The sequence below is a fragment of the Sarcophilus harrisii genome, chromosome 3 (genome assembly GCF_902635505.1).
Source record: "Sarcophilus harrisii chromosome 3, mSarHar1.11, whole genome shotgun sequence".
Lineage (NCBI taxonomy): Eukaryota > Metazoa > Chordata > Mammalia > Dasyuromorphia > Dasyuridae > Sarcophilus > Sarcophilus harrisii.
Genome location: NC_045428.1, coordinates 201,261,931 through 201,284,080, shown reverse-complemented (window position 1 = coordinate 201,284,080; position 22,150 = coordinate 201,261,931). Strand labels below are relative to the sequence as shown.

Sequence of the window (22,150 nt, the reverse complement as noted above, 5' to 3'; positions counted from 1 at the left end):
CCACAATCATCTTTTGGAAATACATTAAATAGATTTTTTTAAAATGTATGAATAATAAACAACTAAAGTCAAAACAGCAATCCTTTGATTCTTCAATGGATTTTGATCTTGTCCATATTGCTTCTCCCTCCATTAGAGCAGATGCAATTCATCCACATTTTCCACAGAAAATGGTCTTTAACCTGTGTATATTGCAGAAATAGGTACAGTTTATTAATGGACAGTCACAGAACCATAAGAAATTGAAAAAAATGAATAATAGGAACCATTACTGCTCCATCAAAAACAGGTCATGTTAAACTAACCTCATTTTAGTCTTTTGATAAGCTTATTGCCTCACTAAATAAGGGAAATCTGAAGATATAGTTTACCCAAATTTTAACAAATCATTTAATAAAAAATGTCATGCTTTTCTTATGGAAAAGATAGCAAGGTTAAAGCTACATGATAATTCAAGATCCCAATGGGTAGTTGTTATTTATTGCATGTCAGGTTGGAAGGAGATATCTAATGGAGAGTTTTAAGGATCTTTATTTGGGTCTGTACTATTTAATATTTAGTGTTATTGTTGTTTGATCTTTATTCAGGAGATCAAGGAGATGATGCCATTATATGGCATTGAATTGAATTGAAGTGAGGGAGACTGTGTAAAATTACCAGCCTCACTTTCTCCTCCAGAGCCATCAGGGACCACTGACAAGATATAGATCAGGGTTACTTGATATCATTTCAGATACAGTGAGAGACCTTAGCTTTTTATAAGCTAAGGTCTTAATCTTCTCTCAGTTTATCTGAGACAATGCCCATTCATCAATTAAGGCTAGATAAATTAACATATGTACTAATTAATTAAATGAAAGTACAGATGGAATACTTAGCAAATTTGCAGGTGACAAAAAATTAGGAGAGACAGCCAAGATATAGAATGATAGAATCAGAAGGATCTGACAGGCTCAAATAATGGACAAAATTTAATAATGTGAAATTTAATAACAAAGGTAAATATAAAGACTTATTTGGGTTGAAAAATTACCTTTACAAGATGGTATAGATATGATTAGACACTGTTATTTTTTAATTTTTAAATTTATTTTTGATTATTTTATTTTTAATTTTTGGTTTAAAACAAGAATATTTTTTTCATTTTAGCAAAACATGATTATTTCAGTTTTTAACTGAGAAGTGAATAACTATTTTCCTTTTAAAGATTCACAGTAAATTTGTCTCTTTTTTTATAGTACACACATATATTTACTTTATATGTGTACATAGATTTTATTATTTATTATTTTATTTTTTTCAAAAAGAAATTTCTGATTGAAAATGATGATGGTTAAGTATTTTTTAACGCTAAATGAATAAATCAAAATATTCTGAACAAACTACCTCTAAAGTGTTGATTTTGTTTAATGAAGCCACATTTTAGCATGGAAGGAAGGAAAATATTAAGAAAAGAAGAAAGGAAGGAAACAAAACACTTATTAAGTGCCACTTATGTGCACTTACTAATGTGCCAGGCACTATACTAAGCACTTTACAAATATTATCTCATTTATTCCTTTACAATCTATTAGATTGCAAGCTCCTTGAGGGCAGGCTTCTTTTTTTCTTTTCTGTTTCCCTCCTTCCTTCCCTTACTCCTTTCCTTTCTTCCTTCCTTCCTTTCATTTTCCCTTCTTTCCTTCCAAATGTTGTTTAGCCATTTCAGTGATGTCCAATTCTTTGTACCCCCATTTAGGCATCACATTTCTTGGCAAAGATAATAGAGTGGCTTACCATTTTCTTTTTTTTTTAATTTCATTTTACATGAAAGGAAACTAAGGTAAAAAGGGTTAAGTGACTTGACCAGGGTCACACAGCTAGTAAATGTCTAAGGCCGGATTTGAATTCAGGAGATAGGAATCTTTCTGACTCTAGGTCCACTGTTCTAACCACTGTGCAAATTGGTTGCCCTTATCCCCAGTACTAAGAACAATGTCTGGCATATAGTAGGCATTGAAAATATGTTTTTTGGCCATTGATTGATTATTATTTTTCACAATATCTCTGATAAGTGTTATTATTATTCCCATGAAACTAAGTGACTTGCCCAAGGTCACACTTCTAGAAAGTATCTTTACATGGTTTTCCTAAGATTTAAATGAGATGCTATTGCATGAAATAAGAACAAGAATAATAAGTAGCATTTATTTTTCAAGTTAAAGTTGACAAAACCTTTTCCTTGTGAAATCCGATCTAGCTCCCTGGAGGCCTCAGGATCAGCCAGAGTCAGGATAAGTAAAATTCCTTGGTCTTTAGGGGGAGAATTGAAAGAAGCAGGCAAACTGCTACAGGGTTGCCAAAGATGTATCCTGGATTCTTGAGCCCAAAGTCACCAGCCTCTCTCCTCCTCATCCTGCCTCAAATTGACTCTGACCTCTGTCCCTCTGCCCTCTAATCCTTGCCTACGATTATCTTAACACCCAATATTCAGCCAGCATCAACTGTGAGAAGAGCCATTTATCCAAACATATGCTAATAGAGTCATTGTTTCATATCAAACAGGTAATTAGCCCTAAGTACTTGGTTGTCTGATTCAAGTAGTTACTCAAAGTTTCAGCCCTCTACATTTCCTCACAACAACCTTATGAAAAAGTAAAGCTAGTGTTATGCCCATTTTTTTTCAGATAAGGAAAGCAAGAAAAAAAAAAAAAAACTAAACTTAAGTGACTTGACTAAGGACATGCAGCTAGAAAGTATCTAAAGGATGATGGAAATATGAATTTGAATTGCTGGATTCAGATTCTAGAAGGCTACTATAATTGCTATCAAGCCTTGGAAAGTTTTCCTTTGCTCTAATAATTGTCAAAGGCAGGATTTGAATCCCAGTGGCAAGAAATGTAACTTTGATAAGCCAAGTAACTTTCAGTATTCTCAATCATTTCATTTTAAAAAATGTTATTTGAGAAGTCAATATAATAGTAGCAGAAAGGCAGCTATAGATATTTGCATGTGTACCTTACTCAAAGAATTTAAGATAATGCAGTCTTCATTTCGACATAGACATTTCTGAATAACTGAAATAATTAACTGTGCCTTTTAATTTTCCTGATATCAAAAGTATACATGATGAATAACACTATGTTAAAACTAAGTCTGAAATCACATACAATCCCAATTTATTTCCTACTGTCATTTATTGTGATGAATCATCAGTGTTGAGAAAAACCACAGCAACAGCAAAATTTGAATATAACGATTTATATATTTTCCTTTCCCAATTGGAAGGATAATTTCTTGGGAAATTTTGAGCTCAGTGATCTTTTAAAGATAAAAAATAAAAACAAAACCAGCTTTAAAAATTTCTAGATTTGGGATTTTGCCATCCTCCACAAATGTCTTCTAGGTTCCATGTGAAATTGATGATTACACACAAAGTTGGCTGTTGCTGGTTTAACTCTTAAGTTCTTAGCCTCTGAGCAAAAGTTGTTTTTTTAAATCATCATTTTGCCACATACTCAGTGGCATTACTTAGTATAATACAATATTGATGGATGTCAATAAACGTAGAGAAAGATTCCTTCTTCCCATGTAAGGGTTTCTTGCAGGCTCAAACAAATTTAAATGGTTTAAAAAATCTTTGAGGTTGAAATTAAGATGTGCAATGATCATCTTTCTTCCATGTGTTTCTCTGGGAATCATATTTTTTTTCCCCAAAAGAAATCAACATATGTATTAGACTTATAAAAATGTCCTTTAAATAGCATTGCTGGTTTTTCAGGTGACCCCTGATTAAATATGTGTCATGAAACTGAATAAAAAGGAATGTTTTTATAAAGAACCTTAGAAGAAATTTTTAAAAATGAGAGCAACGATTTCCCCAAATTAACATTTTATGGAAAATCTGTAATCAGTAAAATTATAGAGCATGAAATAGGGTTGAGCGTTGCATATTGGAATGCAAGAAAACATAAAATGAAACATTATATTTAAAAAAAGATTATGAAATTTTCAGTATTACTATTCTTCACACAATTAGACTATCTAGGAAGAAAGAAGCCCCACATTGTTCTGCTTATATTTATGTAGCTCTTTTAAAAAAACCTCTAATGTCCCTAAAAATAGAAGTATATATATATATATATATTAATGTTGCATTGCATATTAGAAATGTATTTAAGCAAGTTAAGCACACTTGTACAGTTTAGGTGGAACTGTGGATCAGTATTTGGAAATCAATTCATAATTGTAAAAATAACATAACTAAAATGTCCATACCTTTTGACTCAGAGATTCCATTACTAGATTTATACCTCAAGAAGGCCACTGTTAAAAAAAAAAAGTTCAGATATATACTAAATATATATAGAAAATAATTGAAAATAGAGTATCAATTATGTATTGATGACAACCCTAGAAATAACAAGTTATGGTGTGTAAATATGATGTAATATTATACTGTAAGAAATAAATATGAAAAAGTGAAACAACAGAAGATCTATATAAACTAACATAGAGTGAAGTAAGCAGAGCCAAGAATATGTAGTACGTACGCACACACACACCAGTCAGAAGCTAATGTTGTAAAAATTTTAAAAAATAAGTATGGTTTAAAAGAAACCATTTTAAAAAAAACTTTATTTATTTACTTTTTAATAGCCTTTTATTTACAGGTTATATATATGGGTAACTTTACAGCATTGACAATTGCCAGACCTCTAAAAGAAACCATGAAAAGACAATCCCGTCCTCTTGGATAGGTTGGGAGATTGACAAGTGTTGTATTTCACATATTTTCAGACAGTTTCAATAATACTGACAATTTATTTTGATTTTCTCTTTTTCCTTTTTTTTGGTCTTTGAAAATGTCACATGCTATATATATGCTATATATGTCACATGCTTTCTGGGGGGTAAGCATGGAGGAAAACTAGAGAAAATTATAATAATTTGAAAAAATAAAATAATCAGTAAAAACTTATTTTAGATTTATTGAAAAATTTTAATTAGAATTTATTTTAAGGCATAAACTATTATCTTAAAACAGTGATTTATTTTGGTATTTTTCAGATTAATTTTGTAGCCAAATCAAAAGACTGAATGACTTTTGGCATGTCCAGGTATGTTCCATTCATTATTTTCAAGGAAGTTTCTTACCTTTAGTTTTTAACTTTTATTTTTATTTTACTTTATTTTATTTTCAATTTTTTTCCAAATAAAGAGTTACCTCTTTGCCTTTTGCATTCCACCTCTTCCCAAAACTAGAATAAATACTAGAAAACAAAAATGGAAAAATGGAAGCTTTTTTTTAGAGTAGGAGTCTTTTTTCTGACGTTAGTTTGGAAATCAGAACTTATTCTCAAATGGACTTGGTTTAGGATCTTTAATATTGTAAAATATTATATGAGGAATCATTAATAATCAGATTAGACTTTAAGTACCTTTTTTAAAAAGACTTAAAGGTTTTCATATCTAAATGATTTAAAACAATAGACATTTATATATTTACCTATTCCATGATTATATATTATGTTATGCTTATTACATGACTATATATTACATATATTTCATGTCTATATGTTATATATTATGCTTATTCCATGACTGTATTTGAGCTTCATTACCTGAAGCCTTACTTGGTTCTCTACCCATAGTATGAAGGTGACTATGCCTGCAGATTATGAGCTCAACAATTCCTATTCAGTTTTAGCAATGACTTTTCATCTCTTTTGTGTCATTGATCCTTCTGGCAGTCTGGTGAAATCTATGGACCACTTCTCAGAATAATATCTTCAATTATACAATACTTATAGTAAAATATGTGTTGTTTCGTCACTTCAATCAGGTCTCATTCTTTGTGCTCCAATTTGAGGTTTTCTCGACAAGGATATGGAAGTAGTTTGCCATTTTCTTCTTCAGTTCATTTCACAGAGGAGGAAACTGAAGCAAATAGAGTTAAGTGATTTGTCTAGAATCACACAGCTAGTATTTGAGACTGGAGTTGCTCTCAGGAAGATAATTCTTCCTGCCTCTAGGTTCAGTTATTCTATTCCTTTTGTCACCCAGATACCCAAATAAAAATATATAGATTTATAAAGGAAAACAAATGTTATAAAATACAATTGCTTCTTTCTCCCTCCCTCCCTTCCCCCACCCTCTTTTGGTCTCTGTCTCTTTCTGTCTCTCTCTCTCTCTCTCCTTCCCTCTCTCTATCTCTCTCTGTCTCTGTCTCTCTTCCTCTCTCTCTGTCTCTGTCTCTCTGTCTCTCTCTCTGTCTCTGTCTCTCTGTCTCTCTCTGTCTCTGTCTCTGTCTCTCTCTCTCTCCCTCCCTCTCTCTATCTCTCTCTGTCTCTGTCTCTCTCCCTCTCTCTCTCTGTCTCTGTCTCTCTGTCTCTCTCTCTCTCTCTCTCTCTCCTCTCTTTATCTTTCTCTCTCTCTCTCTCTGGCTCTCTACCTCTCTCTCTGTGCCTGTGTATCCCTGTCTGCCTGCCTGTCTGTCTCTTTCAATTTCATGGACCACATATTAAGAAATCCTCATGTTATCAGATGATTGGCTTAGCTAAATTAGGAAGGCATTGATTGTATCAGATGGATAGCTGTGAGATAAAGAAGTTTCTTAGTCAAACTAAGTCATCAAGTCAATAAAATTATAAAAGAGTTGTGACTATTGGAGTACCCACATGGATAAATCATGAATAAACTTCATATCAATTAGAACATCTTAAACTGAGGTCCAAGAATTATTTTAAAAAATATTTTGATGAAGTATTACCTATAATAGGTTTACTTTGTAATTCTATGTATATTTTATGCATTTAAAATATTATTTTAAAAGATATCTATAGGCTTTACCAAACTGCCAAAGAAATCCATGAACCAAAAATGGTTAAGTATTTCTGATTTAGGAGGTGATTTCCCAGGTGTATTGTCTACTACTGTTATCTGATTTCTAAATTTTAAAAGTGCAATATAAAATTTAGAGATAGTTTCACTTTAAGGAATTTTTTTTTCTATTTTAATAACATTATTATAGTATCATTGCTGAAAAAACCTCTCCTTTAATCCAGGTGATAAGAATCATATTCTTTTCTCAGACCTTAGATGCCTATTTGAAAAGAGAATAAATCAGTTACAAAATCTACTGCAAAATTATGAATCTGAAAAGGTATAATGGCCATGGATGATTTTGAATATTGGAGTTGTTGAAGAGTAATATTAATTTGGAAGCTTTTTCTCAATTAAATGAATGGTTTTCTTTGTTTCTTTTGTAGAAGTGAAGATGATTTATTTATATAGGGGAATGTTATTAATCCAGCACATTAAATGAAAATTGTAGTCATTACCAAGAAGGAAATAATACCATTTTTCTTTAAGACCAGTAGTATTTCAGCTGCATAGTATCTCTTCTTTAGCAATGAATCATAAACACTTCCTTTGCTTATAAATACTGATATTTATAGCATCATGTTACCTTTGGCAAATTTTCTTAAACTTCATATTTCTTTTAGCAATCATAAAAATATATGTTAACTAGGACTAAATCTGTGCCTCAGTGATATGAACAAGAGAAAGTGTTTCTCTAGGAGATACCTCCATTCTTTTTAAAGCTTTTTCTTTCTAGTACATACAAATTAAGAAATTGATTAAGAAGTAGCACAAGATGAATAGAAATGATGGCAATCTAATTGGCTTCACTTGAGAAGACTCAGTTTCCCTAATTATAATGTTCACTGCTTCTAAGACAATTGCAAAGCCCCACTAGTCTAAGAGCAGTTCAAGCCTTCATAATTTTGCCTTTCAATATAGAGACTAGATTACACTTTGATATATTTGAAATGTGTATAAATTACTCTATAGTAGTTGTAGCTCATATCTGTCTTGAGATAGATATCTAGCAAATTAGGATCCAAGAATTTTGATTTTTTTATTGGAATAATTATATGCCAGTGAACCATCACTCTTTGGGAAAATGCCTACTCAATAATTTACTACAAAATAGCAGGCATACATAATCTGCCATTATTTCAGCTCATCGCCCTTTTCTTTTTCAACATGGGTGTCCACAAAATGAAAGACAGATAACTCATCTGTAACTCTACTGTTAAAAATCTATGTGACATAAACAGCAGGAATATCCAGTGATGGAGTCAGACCTGACAAGCTCATTTGTTTATATCCTGAACCAATTGTGTAATCTACATGGGAGCCATTGATCAGGGCACCATTTGTTATTTCTGGCTCTTGTCATTCCACTTTAGGTCTTTATCACACCTGCTGCTATTTCATGAATTATCATCAAATGGGCACCTTCCCAACATGTGATGGCTCATTGGAGTATAAATTGCAAAGAAAAGAGAAGCTTTTGAAAATTTAAAAAATCATGATTTGCTAACTCTGGCTTTCAAGAGAGGAGTAAAACACAAAAATCACAAACAGTTGGGTTTTGTATTAGTAAAGGAAATTTATTAATATTATTTTATTTCAATTAGAAAAAAATCTACATAATCCTTAATATTCTTAACTTTCCAAAATTGTTATTAATAATATTTTTACAATATTAATGATAAAATAATTAGCCACAAAATGACTAGTAATGACAGAGATTTGCTAAATCTGGCTTTCAAGAGAGGAGTAAAACACAAAAATCACAAACAGTTGGGTTTTGTATTAGTAAAGGAAATTTATTAATATTATTTTATTTCAATTAGAAAAAAATCTACATAATCCTTAATATTCTTAACTTTCCAAAATTGTTATTAATAATATTTTTACAATATTAATGATAAAATAATTAGCCACAAAATGACTAGTAATGACAGAGATTTTCCAGTCCAATAAATTTTATCTTATATTTGTAAAGGTAGATGGGGATGAAAGCCTATGATAAATGAAGGTGACAATAAGATATCTTCATATTTTTGAGAGAGAGAGAGACAGAAAGAGAGAAAGAGAGAGAGAGAAACTACCACTTCTGCTATATAGTACTTCTTCTCTTTGTGTTTCTCTGTCTCTCATCATTATCTTTCTCTCTGTCTCTCTTACTATCTCTCTGTTTCTCTATCTCTGTCTGTGTGTGTATTCCTTCTCTCCTTCCCTTTCTTTTCTCTCTTCTCTTTCTCATATATATGAGATATATGTGTGTATATGGATGCTATGCCTTTCCAACTTGATAGATTTAGATATATAGATATATAATTATTTCTAACTATCTCAGGCTCTCTTTGACATTATAAGATCATCAAGGATTGACATGGACTTCTTTATGTCACTGTGATAAAAGTAATATACTTGTCCCCCCTCCCCTTCTTCACTTAGACAAACTGATCCCTGAGATCAGAAAATAACAAATAAGGCTTTAAAAGTATATCAGAAAAGCTGTGGATGACTCAAGTTAGTTAACAAGAAATTATAGTAAAAATCCTTATTAAATAGGGCACAGCGTATGATACATGAAGCTGACAACAGGGTGTCTCCATACTTCACAGCTCAATCATTGCTGATGCCAGATTCATCCTTCTGTTTCTATTTTTATTTTTTGCCCCTTATTCATCAGCATATTATACTAGTGCTTTCTGTTGGGGGATATGACTAATTCATGCATCAGCATCACTTTTAAAAGAGTACTGGTGAAAATCAGAAAAAAGAAATACAAACTTCTTAGAAAGTAAATAAATGCCTTCTAGAGTAAGATCTTTATTTTCTTTCCTCTTTCTTCCCTAGGACTTAAGAGTCCTACAGTATGCTATGTAGTCATTCAATGCTGTGTGTTATTAGGAAATAAATTTCTGTGAGATAACAGAATTAGAGCTGGAAGAGACTTAGAGATCATTTAATCAAACTCCCTCCTTTTATAAATGAGATAACTGAAGCCTAGAGAGGCTAATTAACATGGGCAACAAATGATAAAGCAAGGATTTAAACTCAGTGACCTTTCTACTATGCTACACTATATGAGAGCTTGTGATTTAAAAAGTAGGTGAAGCAATTTTAGTATTAGAAAAGACCATGGTTTTAACTATTGGTGAGACAGGTATTATATCAGAAAGAATTATTAATGAAGATTACATTTGAATATCTTCATTTTCAATGAAATTATTCTATCAACTCATAAATAGATTTAAGTGACTGTCTGGCCCACAGAAAGAACCAAACATCCTCCTCTAAGTAATTTTATTTTTAAAATTTTTATTTATTTGTTTGTTTGTTTTTGCTGAGGCTATTGGGGTTAAGTGATTTGCCCAGAGTCACACAGCTAGGAAGTCTTAAGTGTCTGAGGTCAAATTTGAACTCAGGTCCTCCTGACTTCAGGGCTGGTGCTCTATGCACTGCACCATCTAGCTGACCCTAATTTTAAAACTAAAGTAAACAAAATCATAGATATACAAACAGACTTGGTTCAGACTTTGTTTTCCTCCTCACTCATTCCTTATCTGACCCTGAGCAAGTCACTTTAATTATTCTGTGCCTTAGACTACATGACCAATAAAGACCCTTGTATTTATAATCTATGATTCTATTATAAGACCTAAATATGGTCAAGTTATGTTTACCTGCACAGTAAGGTAGCAATTTGAGTTTGTGAATAAAATGTAAAATTGGTAGTGAAATATTTAGTTAATTCCTGTGTAAGTGCCATTTCCCATATTTATTGGATAGAGTAATGGACACTATTTACACATGACCCATACCTTTAGGTATAAATTTTCTCTCAGACTTATAATCATTTATTTTGTAAACCTGTGATATCAATGTCAGTTGAATTTTGCTCTATTCCTTTTAGTTCAACTATGAATCCTATTACAAACTGCTTTGAGACAGGGGAAAAAAATGCTAGTTTTCAGTATAATTTTTTAGTAATTGTTATTTCCTTCCATAATAGAATCACAAAATCTTATAGGGTTTGACAGAAGTTTGCTACCAATATTGCTTTATTTTTCTCTTATTAACTAACAAATTCTTTACAGTGTCTGTGCTGTATGTATTTCCCTTCCCCCCTCTTCAGATAGGCAAACTAGTCCCTCACCCCATCAATCACAGAAGTTTGAGAACAAGTTTCTTGATTTCCTTCTCTGTGGCACAAAATTGTGATGCTTCTTTCCTCAGTCTGTCTTGTACATTCTTGTTTCAGAGAATTTTTAAAGCTGGAAAGGAACTTCAGAGATCATCTAAGCTAGTGAATCAAAATCAATTAGAAACAGATTCCAGTATTAGAAAAACTATAAATTCCCCTTTCCCAACTTAAAAGCTACTTGATGTTTTAAATAAAATTAAAATTTTAAATAATTAAAAAATTTTAATTTTAATTTTAAACTTGATATTTTAAATAGTCCCTGTTCCAGAATCATTTTTCTATTCATTTCTCTCATTCTTTTCATTTGTTGTGGTTGTGATTCAAACTTGGAATCTTCTGCTTTTTCATCACCTTAGTTTCTTTGCTTTATTTTAAGGCATTCACAACCTACCTTTTTGTAGGAAGCATTTCTTAGTCTCTTCCTTTCAGCTACTACCTTTCCCTTGGTGATTGTTTTTCATCTACTTTGTATCTATTGTTACATGTCAATGTGCTTTTTAGAATGTGAATTCCTTGAGGACTTGGACTGTTTGGGATCTACTTTGTATCTTACTGTGAATAGATTTTTATTTATCCTTTATTGTGCTTTCTTTTTGTTTTTGTTTTTTCTTTTTTTCTTTCCTCAGAATCTTCCAGTGCTTTAGCATAGTGCCTGGAAGCCTGTCACGTAGTAAGCACTTAATGAATGTTTATTGACTGATTTTCTGACTAATGATAGTCTTCCCATGGAATTACGTTAGTTTTATAGTAAGGTTTCCAGGAATTCATTGCAGTATAAAGGAAAGCTATTTTGGAAATCATTGTAACTATTCCAAGATCTTAAACTAATGCATACCATCCTAGCTTGTAAACCTTGTATCTCTTAATGAAATCTGAAAGTGGTCTTAGAATAACTCTGAGAGCTCATCCAATATTTCTATAAGAGAGGCTTACATAATAAAATGGAGTAATGGTGGTGATTTGATTACAGGAATATTCCTAATGTTCCTGTTGCATTAGCATTGATACTTTGAACCTTTTCAAGAGAGTCTTCTTTAGAATAAAACATATGCCTATTTTTTTCACTAGTCAAGAAATTTTAGCTTAATCCTGGAAAACAATGTATGTCTGTATGTATCTAATGCAACCAGCCCATCAACAGGAAATGTAAACAAAGTCTACTAGACAGTCCAGCCTCATTAACAGCAAGGTAATGAGCAAATGGAGCAAACCAGGATCCTTAGGGACAGCACAGGAAGAGGATAAGTAGGACTGGAGTAAACAATATTGCCAAGTATGGTCCCCAGAGTGGAGGCAGTGCTTGGATTTACTCCCAAGGGCTAGGAGTAAGGAAAGATTTACAACCCAGAATTGGTTTGAGATGAGAACACTCTGCTCTAGAGCCTAGCTTCTTCAACTGTGGGTTGTGACCCCTTATGGGATCTCATAACTGAATGTAAGTGTCAGTGAAATTATGATTTATTATCAATAAATGTTAAATTTGTATATCTATTTTATATACCTATAGACTAGGAGTCATGTAAAAATTTCTCAGGCAAAAATGGGTCAAAAATAGAAAAAAATTAAGAAGTCCTGATCTAGAGCTTCTCTGGGACTTATCTAATAAAGTAAAAGTAATATGCATTTAACTAGGAGGTGGAAAGACATGTATTTTGTTTTTGTTTTGTTTTTGCTGCTCTTCATTCATTTCAATCATGTCTGACTTGTACTGATCCCTCTTAGGGATTTCTTGGCAAAGATACTGGAGTGATTTACTGTTTTCTTCAGCTCATTTTATATATGGGTAAACTGAGGCACAAAAGGTGACTAGGGTCACACTGCTAATGAGTGTCTGAGGTCAGATTTGAACTCAGTTCTTCTTGACTCAGGGTCTGGCACTCTATCCACTGCCCCATCTAACTTCCCAAAAACATTATGTGAAACTAAAAGTAAACTATAAATTGCTTGTATGTTGTCTGGGACAGTCAAATTACTTTGATAGAATGAAGCATATTATGAATATAGGTCTATACGTTATTCAGCATTACAATGTATTTACCATTCCATGCAAGGAAAATAACCAAATTTCAATGTTCCTGTATAACAGAAGGAAAAGATGGTCTATTCATGTAGTTAGAGGGAAAGGTAATTTGGATGGCCAGAGGACTTTACTGGTATTTCTGCCATATAAGGAGAAATAGAGGAATGTAAAGGAGTAAGTGTACTTGAAACAAGTAATCTTACAACAAGGTATTAACTCAGTGGAATTGAGATAATGATTCTCTAGTTTACATGTACTTAGTACTTAGCATAGTTCTATAAGTTGACACCTATTCTCCAAGATTGACACCTATGCTATGTACTTATAATAGAGTATATAAGAGCTAAGAGATCTGGGAAGGAAGACAGATTCTGAGATAGACAGAGAAGGCAGAGGACTAGAGGACAGACTGGAAGATAAAGATTCTTGTGGTGGCTGTCCTTTGTCTTTCACTTCTCCACTAAGACCAGGGCCCATCTGAAAGTCCCCCAGAAAGCTATCCCGGCCCCAAGTAAAAGAGACAGACTGTGAAGGAGATAATAAAGATTTTGTACTTCATTATTGACTATTCTTGTGGTAATTATTCTGCTAAAACCAAGGCCCAATTGGGGGACTTCCAGAAAGCTAGCCAGAACATTACAGAGGAAGGCCTCTGGCTCATAAATGAACTCTTTTGTGAACTTTTGAGCAAATGTGGACAAGAGTCACTTGGGATAGGCAGGACAGAATAGATTTTGGTCTAAATTATCACTGACTTTTTACTGTGTCAGTGAAATCACAGGTTCATTTTTGATGATTATTTTCAGTGAGTAATTTCTTCAAACTAAATTTATTTTTTAACCACTTGGTGAACATTGCCTGATCACACAGAACACACATTTGTATACACAAAGTCCAACAAAACAAAAAGAAGGAGGTTTTATTTTTTATAGAATTATAGAAATCTCAGAGTTGGAAGGGAACTTGGAGGCCATTTGATCCCATCTTTACCTGAATAAAAATCATCTCAACCATACACCTGGCAAGTAGTTTTTATTGATATTACTGAAAGACTGGAAGTAACAAAGAATCTATCATTCCACTTTTGGACAGCTCCAAATTTTAGGTAGTTTCCCCTTAAATCAAGCTTAAATTTGTCTTTTTTTGCAATTTATACCCATTATTCCAAATTCTGCCCTTCATAATCCTTGATTTTTCCTCTTTTTTTTTTCATTCTACTGAAACTTTTTTCTTAAAGTCTAATAATGAGCCCCTTGTCCAAAGACTTTTTTCTTTTTCTTTTATTTTTATCACTTCTGTGTCTGAAGTATTTGTTAGAGTTGAAAACAATCCTACAGGTTACCTTCTATTTTCTTGTTTTTAATGAAATCACACTCTCTTTATTCTGCTCCTGACTTATTAATCTATTATTTCATAGTCTCTTTCAAAGATTCTTGTTTTCTTTTTAACTCCCAAAAGAGGTTGTTTTTCCAGGTTTTGTTGCTAGGCAATCCAATAGCTAGAGCACTAGGAATTGGAAGATTTGAGTTTAAATCTAGCCTCAGACCTTAGCTGAATGACTTTGGGCAAGTCACTTAAATTCTACCTACCTCAATTTTCTTATTTGTAAAATAAGCACAGTAAAAGCAACTACCTCTAAAATTTATTGTGCTGGTAAAAGTGCTAGATATTTATCATCATATCATTATCATCATCATCACCACCACCACCACCACCATCATCATCATCATCATCATCATCATCATCATCATCATTTTTCTATAATCTTTCCCTTGGCCCTCTCATTTACTCTCAAGATTTCAATTATCTTTTAATCCCAAGTTATAACCTCTCTTGAGCATTAGCCCTATTTTTCTAACTGCTTAAAGGCTCTCTCTACCTAGATGTTCATTCATCTCAAACTCAACATGTCCAAAACTGAGTTTATTTATCTTTTCTCAAAAAACTACTTATCAGGCTTCACCTTTTCTATTTTTCACAGTTTTATGTATTTAGCTTTCTGTGTTCAAATACTTGGTATTGCCTATAATATTTTTCTCCCTTATGTTTCATATCCAATAAATACATAAATGTGGTTGATCACCTTGCCTAATCTCATTTTCTATGTCTCCACTTTTTGCTACTTCTTTTTTCCTTTACTTCTGAATCCTGCTTTGTGTACCATGTACACCCATCATCTTCAGGAAATTTAACAATAAAGAAGAGGGAGAACAGATAGTGTCACAGTGTCTGTATAAGAACCTTATCAGGTTCAAGGGAAGGGCTTTATTTTTAAATTGTGAAAAGGATGGCCATTTTTGGGGTAACTATGATGTTGATAGGAATAATTTGGTATAAAGTGAGAAACTGAAAAGACTTAAGAGAGAGAGAGAGGGATAATACAAGATAATACATTAGAGGAAGTAGGCAAGGATAGAATCAATAGCACAGGTAGAAGCATCAGCCTTAGAAGGGAAAAGACATATGTTTTCAGTGACCAAATGAAGAAAAAAGAATCTGTATGAAAGGAGAGGAGAGCATTTTAAAGAATTTATTTATATGGCCCCAGTCTTCTCAAAAAAGTCAGGATTTCATCATAAGTTCATATGTTTCAAGGATCCCCAAAGTTCTATGGGTTCTGTGAAATAAGGTGAAAAAATTACATATTCATTTTCACTAAATTCCAACTGAGATTTAACATTGTCTCCAATTTTTATGCATTTTAAAATATTATTCTGAGAGAATGTCCTTAGACATTTCATCAGAATGATGAAAGTGTCCAAAACACACAAGCAAAGTAATACCGTAATACCTCTCTCTCTCTCTCTCTCTCTCTCTCTCTCTCTCTCTCTCTCTCTTTCTCTTTCTATATATATATGTATATATATATATTTGAATGTAATGGAGGAAATATTAAATAAATTAAAGGAAACAATAGAAAAGTGTCAGACACAACAGAAAACTGGTGACCTTTCCTATATATATAGAATGAGAAAGAGGGGGGAGGGGAATTGGAAAATAATAGATATTATTACAAATGATAAGAGGTAACATGGGATAATAGAATGATGGCCATGCAGTAAGAATGACTTGGAAATCACATTCTAAATGTATGATCCTGGAGAAATCACTTAAATCTTTGACACTATAACATACAGTATAGTTTGAAATCTGCATTGGTAAAGAGTTTCAGCCCTAGCATATTCTTATACTGGTACCAATAAAGCCACTGGTCATTTTTTAAATTAGACATGATACTCTTAACAAATTAAGATGACCAAAAAGAGCACAAGGAAAGGTGTTATCCCTTTGCTTTTCCAACTCTAAAATCTTCCTCAGAATTTGAATTGGGGGGGGGGGGGAGGAAAAAAACTCCAAAACTGGGACACTGAAAATCTTTTCTTGCCTCCTTTCCTAAGGTCACCAGTTTTCTGTTGTGTCTCTGAGTTTTCTATTTTTTCCTTTAATTTATTTAATATTTCCTCCATTACATTCAAAAAAAATTTTACATTTGTTTTTAAAATTTTTGAGTTTTAGGTTTTCTCCCTTGTTTTCACTCAGAATTAAAAAAAAAAAAAACACATGTGAAGTTATGCAAAACATTTCCACAAAAGTCAAGTTGTAAAAGAAAACATTTCCCACTTTAATGAAAGTAAAAATCCTCAAGAAAAATTAAGTTAAAAAGAAAAAGAGAGACAGAGAGAGAAAGAAAGAATGATTCAATCTGCATCAGTTCCTTTTCTGGGTATGGATACGATTTTTCATCATGTTCAAAGTATTTGTGGATGATTGTACTACTGAGAATAGCAAAGTCATTTACAGCTGGTCATCCCAGAACATTTCTATTACTTTGTATATAGTACATGAAACTCTTATTTAAAGGCCAGCTGCCATAACTGGATTCTTTCTCAGCTTCCAGTATTTTTTTTTTTTTTTTTTTTTTTTTAGCAATAACAGCCAGTAACCAACCAACATTCAATCTCATCTCTCATCTCTGGGCTGCACCAAACAAGTCTAGCTTGTTTTCACTCCCACCAGTATCACTTTTGACACTCATCTCCAGCTCAGCAACCAAAAGGTAGTCACTTAATATATAGTCTCTTCTCTCGCCACTCCAATCCCAATAAAGAAAAGAAAAAACAAGAAAAAGAAAGAAAGAAAACGGTTGTTAATCAATAAGCTAAGAGTTTGTAAGTGCTTGAATTCAGGATTCAGAAGAAAAGATAATAAAAGAAGAAAAAAAATAGAGAATGGGTGATAATGAATCATTTCAATTTAATCAGTCATTGTGATATAATCTCTCCCTCCAACTGAAACATTAATCATTATAAGGAATACAGATTTGTACATTTTATATATTTTATAATTTATCTCTCTCAAAAAGCACAAAATATTCCAATAATAAGGTATCAAAAATAGAGTGCTATCATTTTGTTTGGATACTAGGTGATGCATATGATTTATCTATGAAAGGCATACTTCTGACTAGTTTTATTTATAGGTATAAATAATATTTTAATCTTCCTATTGCTGTCCAGACAATAAATCTTAATCTTCTGGATGGTATCAGATTTTTTCAGTAATTCTTCTATGAAAAGAAAGCTCTTTGAAGAAATTATCTTCCAATAAAAGTTCATTTTCAAGGTCTAAAAATACTTTGTATTGCTTATTGTATTTTAATAATCCCACTGGTTTATTTCCTTGCTATATTCCAAATTGTTTCATGTTTTGCTTCTAACTTGCTTCATTTTCCTTGCCAACATTTTCATCTTCTTTGGGCTGTCATGGTTTTATGCTTACCATTCATTGTTTTCCTAATACTTGGCGGCATCATCATTACTTGCAAACATGCAGACACAATTATCTGCCTGCCTGGATGACAATCTGTCTGTTGAAAATAGAGCCTGGGTTCTGTCCTACATATCCATACTATGTTTTTTATCTGCTTTTCCTCTTTTCCTCCCCAATCTTACTGTTGTTCCAGATATGTGATTTGCTTATTTCTCTGACTTCCAGAGCAGAAGTCATGCTTCAGTAATTTATTCATTTCTCACTTTGCTGATATTTGAAACATTTCTCATTATTTGATTTTCCTTTCAGTTACCTATTCAGCTTCAAAGAGAGTGGGATAAAACTTTTGTCTTTTCTTTTATCTTCCTTCATTTTCCCCACTCAAATTCCAACAGTTGGTTTTAAGCATTTCTGTGCAAGAATTCCATGATGTGATATATGCTCTGTTTAATCCTCTTTAATTGAATTAACCACCAAAACAAATGCTTTTGCATAGTCCCCCATTATAGCTGTTGACTTTTCTTCACATCAAATGCAAAAAGGAACAGCAAGATCCCCTAGCAAAAAATGCCTCAAACAAGTATTTCAGTATTATTACATTCTGCATGACTAGACTGCAAAATTCAATTGGAAATATAATGAGTCCTCAGGGCCCTCTCTTTTATCTGGTCTTATTGACTTTTCCAGAAGTGATGTTTTGCTGCTTTGGGGAACATTTGACTCCAAAAGACCCTTATTTGCATTTATTCCCTTGAAATCCCTTCATTGGAGCTGTAATGTTCAAATACACAAAAAGAAGACTTGATTCCTAGATTATACTGACTTGGGAATTAGAGAAGGAAGGAAATCATGTTTGTAAACAGATAGAAAAAAAATTTTAGGCCCACAGGTGAAAAGATAGTTAGAGCTCATTCTATAGTATCATTTTATTACATATATTTTATTTATTTATTACATACATAAAACATTTTTCTTTATTATATATATAATTATATATATAAAACAAATCATAAAGTACTACTTGTAGTAATATTAGTGGAAATGACGCAGGGCTGAGAGTCAGATTGTGCACTTTCAGATTTCCTCTGCCCAACTCAGTATTGAAGCCAACTTCTATTGTCTTATGTTTTAATACCCTTTGAAGGAAGACTCTACAATTTCTTTCATAATCTGTTTAAATGTTTCACTATTTTCATGGATAAATTCCCCCTTAAAATATAAGCTTAATCTTTCCTGTTGTGATTTAAACATTTTTCTCAAAATATCCTAGAGATATGAATGATACAGCTATTATATCCGTAAAGAGAGGAATTCATCTTAGCAGTAAGACTGAATCAAAATGTGTCTGAACAATTCTTCTTGGTAGCTGAAAATTATGAACAGAGACACCCTGAAAGTGACTGAAATTTCTCTCCTTCACCTACAATTTATTTAGAGAAGTCACACTGTTTTTAATACAGTGTATTTGAAACAAAAAAATGTGCATTGTAATTGAAGTTGCTTAACAACAGCAACAACAACAAAAAACTTTTAGCATTTAAACTGAAGAGGAAAAGGTTTAAAACTGGTATAATTTATCACTGCCAGGCTCAACAAATACAATTATGATATACTAACAAATACTAATGAGTGCAGCAGACATCAATTAAGTAGGTAAACAACATATTTAACACTGTGAAAAATGAATAAGCACTTTGTAAATCACAAAATATTGCATAAATTTGAATTGAATATTTCTTTTGAAAAAAATCTTATTTAAATATCATTTTTAAACATTTTGCTAAAGTATGCTACCACATATATTTAAGTAATCAGTAGGTATAATGAGTCAAAAAAATTGATTACGCATATGTTGTGTAATGTTCTCTACATACTATATGAAATAACAATAATTCACAAACATAATGTTTTTGTGGTTTCAGAATATGTTATTCATTTCCAGAATGTAGGGATAATATAATTTATTTGGGATGGCATAACTCAAAAAACTTTGAAAACTACATATTGACAGATACAACTTAGTATAAACATAAATATTAAATAATTTTAGCTTGGAGTCATAATTGAATGGGATTGAAATCCAAAGCATTCCTAGAGAAGATGAAATTTGGCCCAACTTTAAAAGATGAAAAAAATATTGCAAAGAGTACAGAGAGTCCAAAGGAACAGAAGTGTAGTTCAATAAATTGGCCATACGCAGTTAATTCAAGCAATGTGGCTTGAATTTGCTATAGCAGAATCAGATCAGAAAGAGTCATTAGAGATCAATACTTCAATACTCTTATTTCATAGATGGATAAACTGAGATACATAGAGATTAAGTGACTTTGGAACCAGTGAATGAGATACATATATTTATCCTGTAAAAGAGCATATATGTGGGGACTTGGTCACTGACTTAAAGCATTTGAAGGGCCGTCAATTGGGAGAAGGAGTAATTGGAATTGTCTTGTTTTCCTTGAAAGGACTGAATTAAGAGGAATAGATAGAAGTGGCAGCAATAAAATTAATCTTGATGTAAGGAAAAAATCTTTAACCATTAAAACTATTCAAAACTACAATGTGCTTCCTTGGGAGACTAGTACCATGGGAATTCTTCAGTCAGAAACTAAATGATTATTCATCACCTATGTTAAACAACTAGCTGGCACAATGAACAGAGCACTTGATCTGGAGTAAGGAATATCTGAGTTCAGATGTGTCACTCACTTTTCAGATACTTGCTGAATAACCCCAGATAAGTCACTTGATGATTGCCTGCCTCAATTTTTTCATCTGTTTATTTGTAAAGATTCAACTTTTACCCTCTATTAGAGACTTCTTGGTTCTCTCAGTTTAATAACTGGCAGTGTCTCACTCCCCAAAATTGATGTGTATTTCTTTTGTATTGATTATAATATTCATAATTTATACATATTATAACATATAATCTATGGGTTATAAATATTATAAATTTTTATCTATACATGGCTTTAAATTGTATGATCCTTGAGGGCATTTCAATGTTGATTAAGTGCCTATCACATTGTAGACAATTAATGTTTGTCGAATAGGCTAAAAGATCTCTAAATTCCCTTTCAGTTATAAAACTCTAGGACTCTACTTCAGGGAACTGGCATTCTGAGAGCCATAAATTTGGTGGCAAAATTATGTAGCCAGAATTAACCCATAAAGAAAGGTGCTTTTAAAATTTTATGCTTAGTAATATTTTGTAGCACTCTTGGACTCAAAGTGTATGTAGGTTCTCAACAACTTTAAATACATTTTTGAATGTGGCAGTGAAAACTGTAGAAATGAATCAAAATGTACTCTGTGTATTTTTGTCCTGGCAGTTGATGGAGTTAAGATGGGGGAAATCAGAAACATTTCCATAGTGTTATGTCTTGACTCATTTTTCAGGACTTGTGTCACAAACCATTCAGAGAATAATTATTTGAAGAAGTGTAAATGAAAAGTGGGTTATTCTCCCAGAATATCAAGGGGAACCTTTGCTTTTCAAGCCCTGTAGAAAATTTAGTTACCTATCTGTGGCTTCTTCTCCCTGACTCCCTCCCATTCCTTCCCTCTCCTGTACTTTATTAGGTTTATTTTTCATGAAAGCATATTTGAAATATAACCCCATGCTAAAGGTTCTTTTCTTCCCTCTGTAATATGTCGTTATAATGACATTCTATGAGACTTTCTTTTACAGTATACTAATTAAGTAAGGTACCTTCCCCAGGTGAAATATAAGGAAAAGACATGAACAAAGCAACGGATTTTGCATCATTATTCCCACTAACAAGGCATACCAGTCCAAAATTGTTGCATTCAGGAAACAAAGGATATTCAGAACAAACCTGCCACTAAATTCTAGTTCATCTATGAAGGCAAAAGCAGGTAATTACAGCGTGGTCATATTTTGTAATGCTACTCTTTCAATATATTGATAGTAAAGTATATCACCAGAAGTACTTCCATTGTCAAAACAAGCAATGGGAGTTGAAACCTTCCTTACCCTATGTGCTCTTAGGAAAGACACAACCTCTTTCTATGCCTAAATTTGTTCTCTTGTTGGTGGTGGTTCTTTGTTTTCAAAGAGGACCAAGAACTTCATGGAATCTTAATTTGTTTGTAAAATGAAGGGTAGGGCAACTAGTTGGCATAGAATAAAATTATGGACATGAAATCTGGATGATTAGTATTTCTGCATTCAAATCTGGTCTCAGATATTGACTCACTACCCTGGGTAAGTTTAACTTAACCTTGTTTGCTTCAGTTTTCTCATCTGTAAAATGAAGGGTAGGGCAACTAGTTGGCATAGAATAAAA

The 22,150-nt window shown here is 32.4% G+C and overlaps 1 protein-coding gene across 3 annotated transcripts in view; it reads left to right on the top strand.

The window, feature by feature from the left end:
* Positions 1 to 22,150, top strand: part of FRMPD4 (FERM and PDZ domain containing 4) — a 723,029-nt gene that overhangs the window by 113,874 nt on the left and 587,005 nt on the right. Inside the window, exon 1 of one of the 3 annotated variants that reach the window (XM_031958997.1) lies at positions 4,964 to 5,099. The exons of the other annotated variants lie outside the window; for them this stretch is intronic. Within the exon in view, the coding sequence (XP_031814857.1) occupies positions 5,080 to 5,099 (20 nt within the window). The 5' untranslated portion in view covers positions 4,964 to 5,079. Of the gene's footprint in view, positions 1 to 4,963; positions 5,100 to 22,150 lie in introns of those variants that run through there. 3 annotated transcript variants of the gene reach the window in all.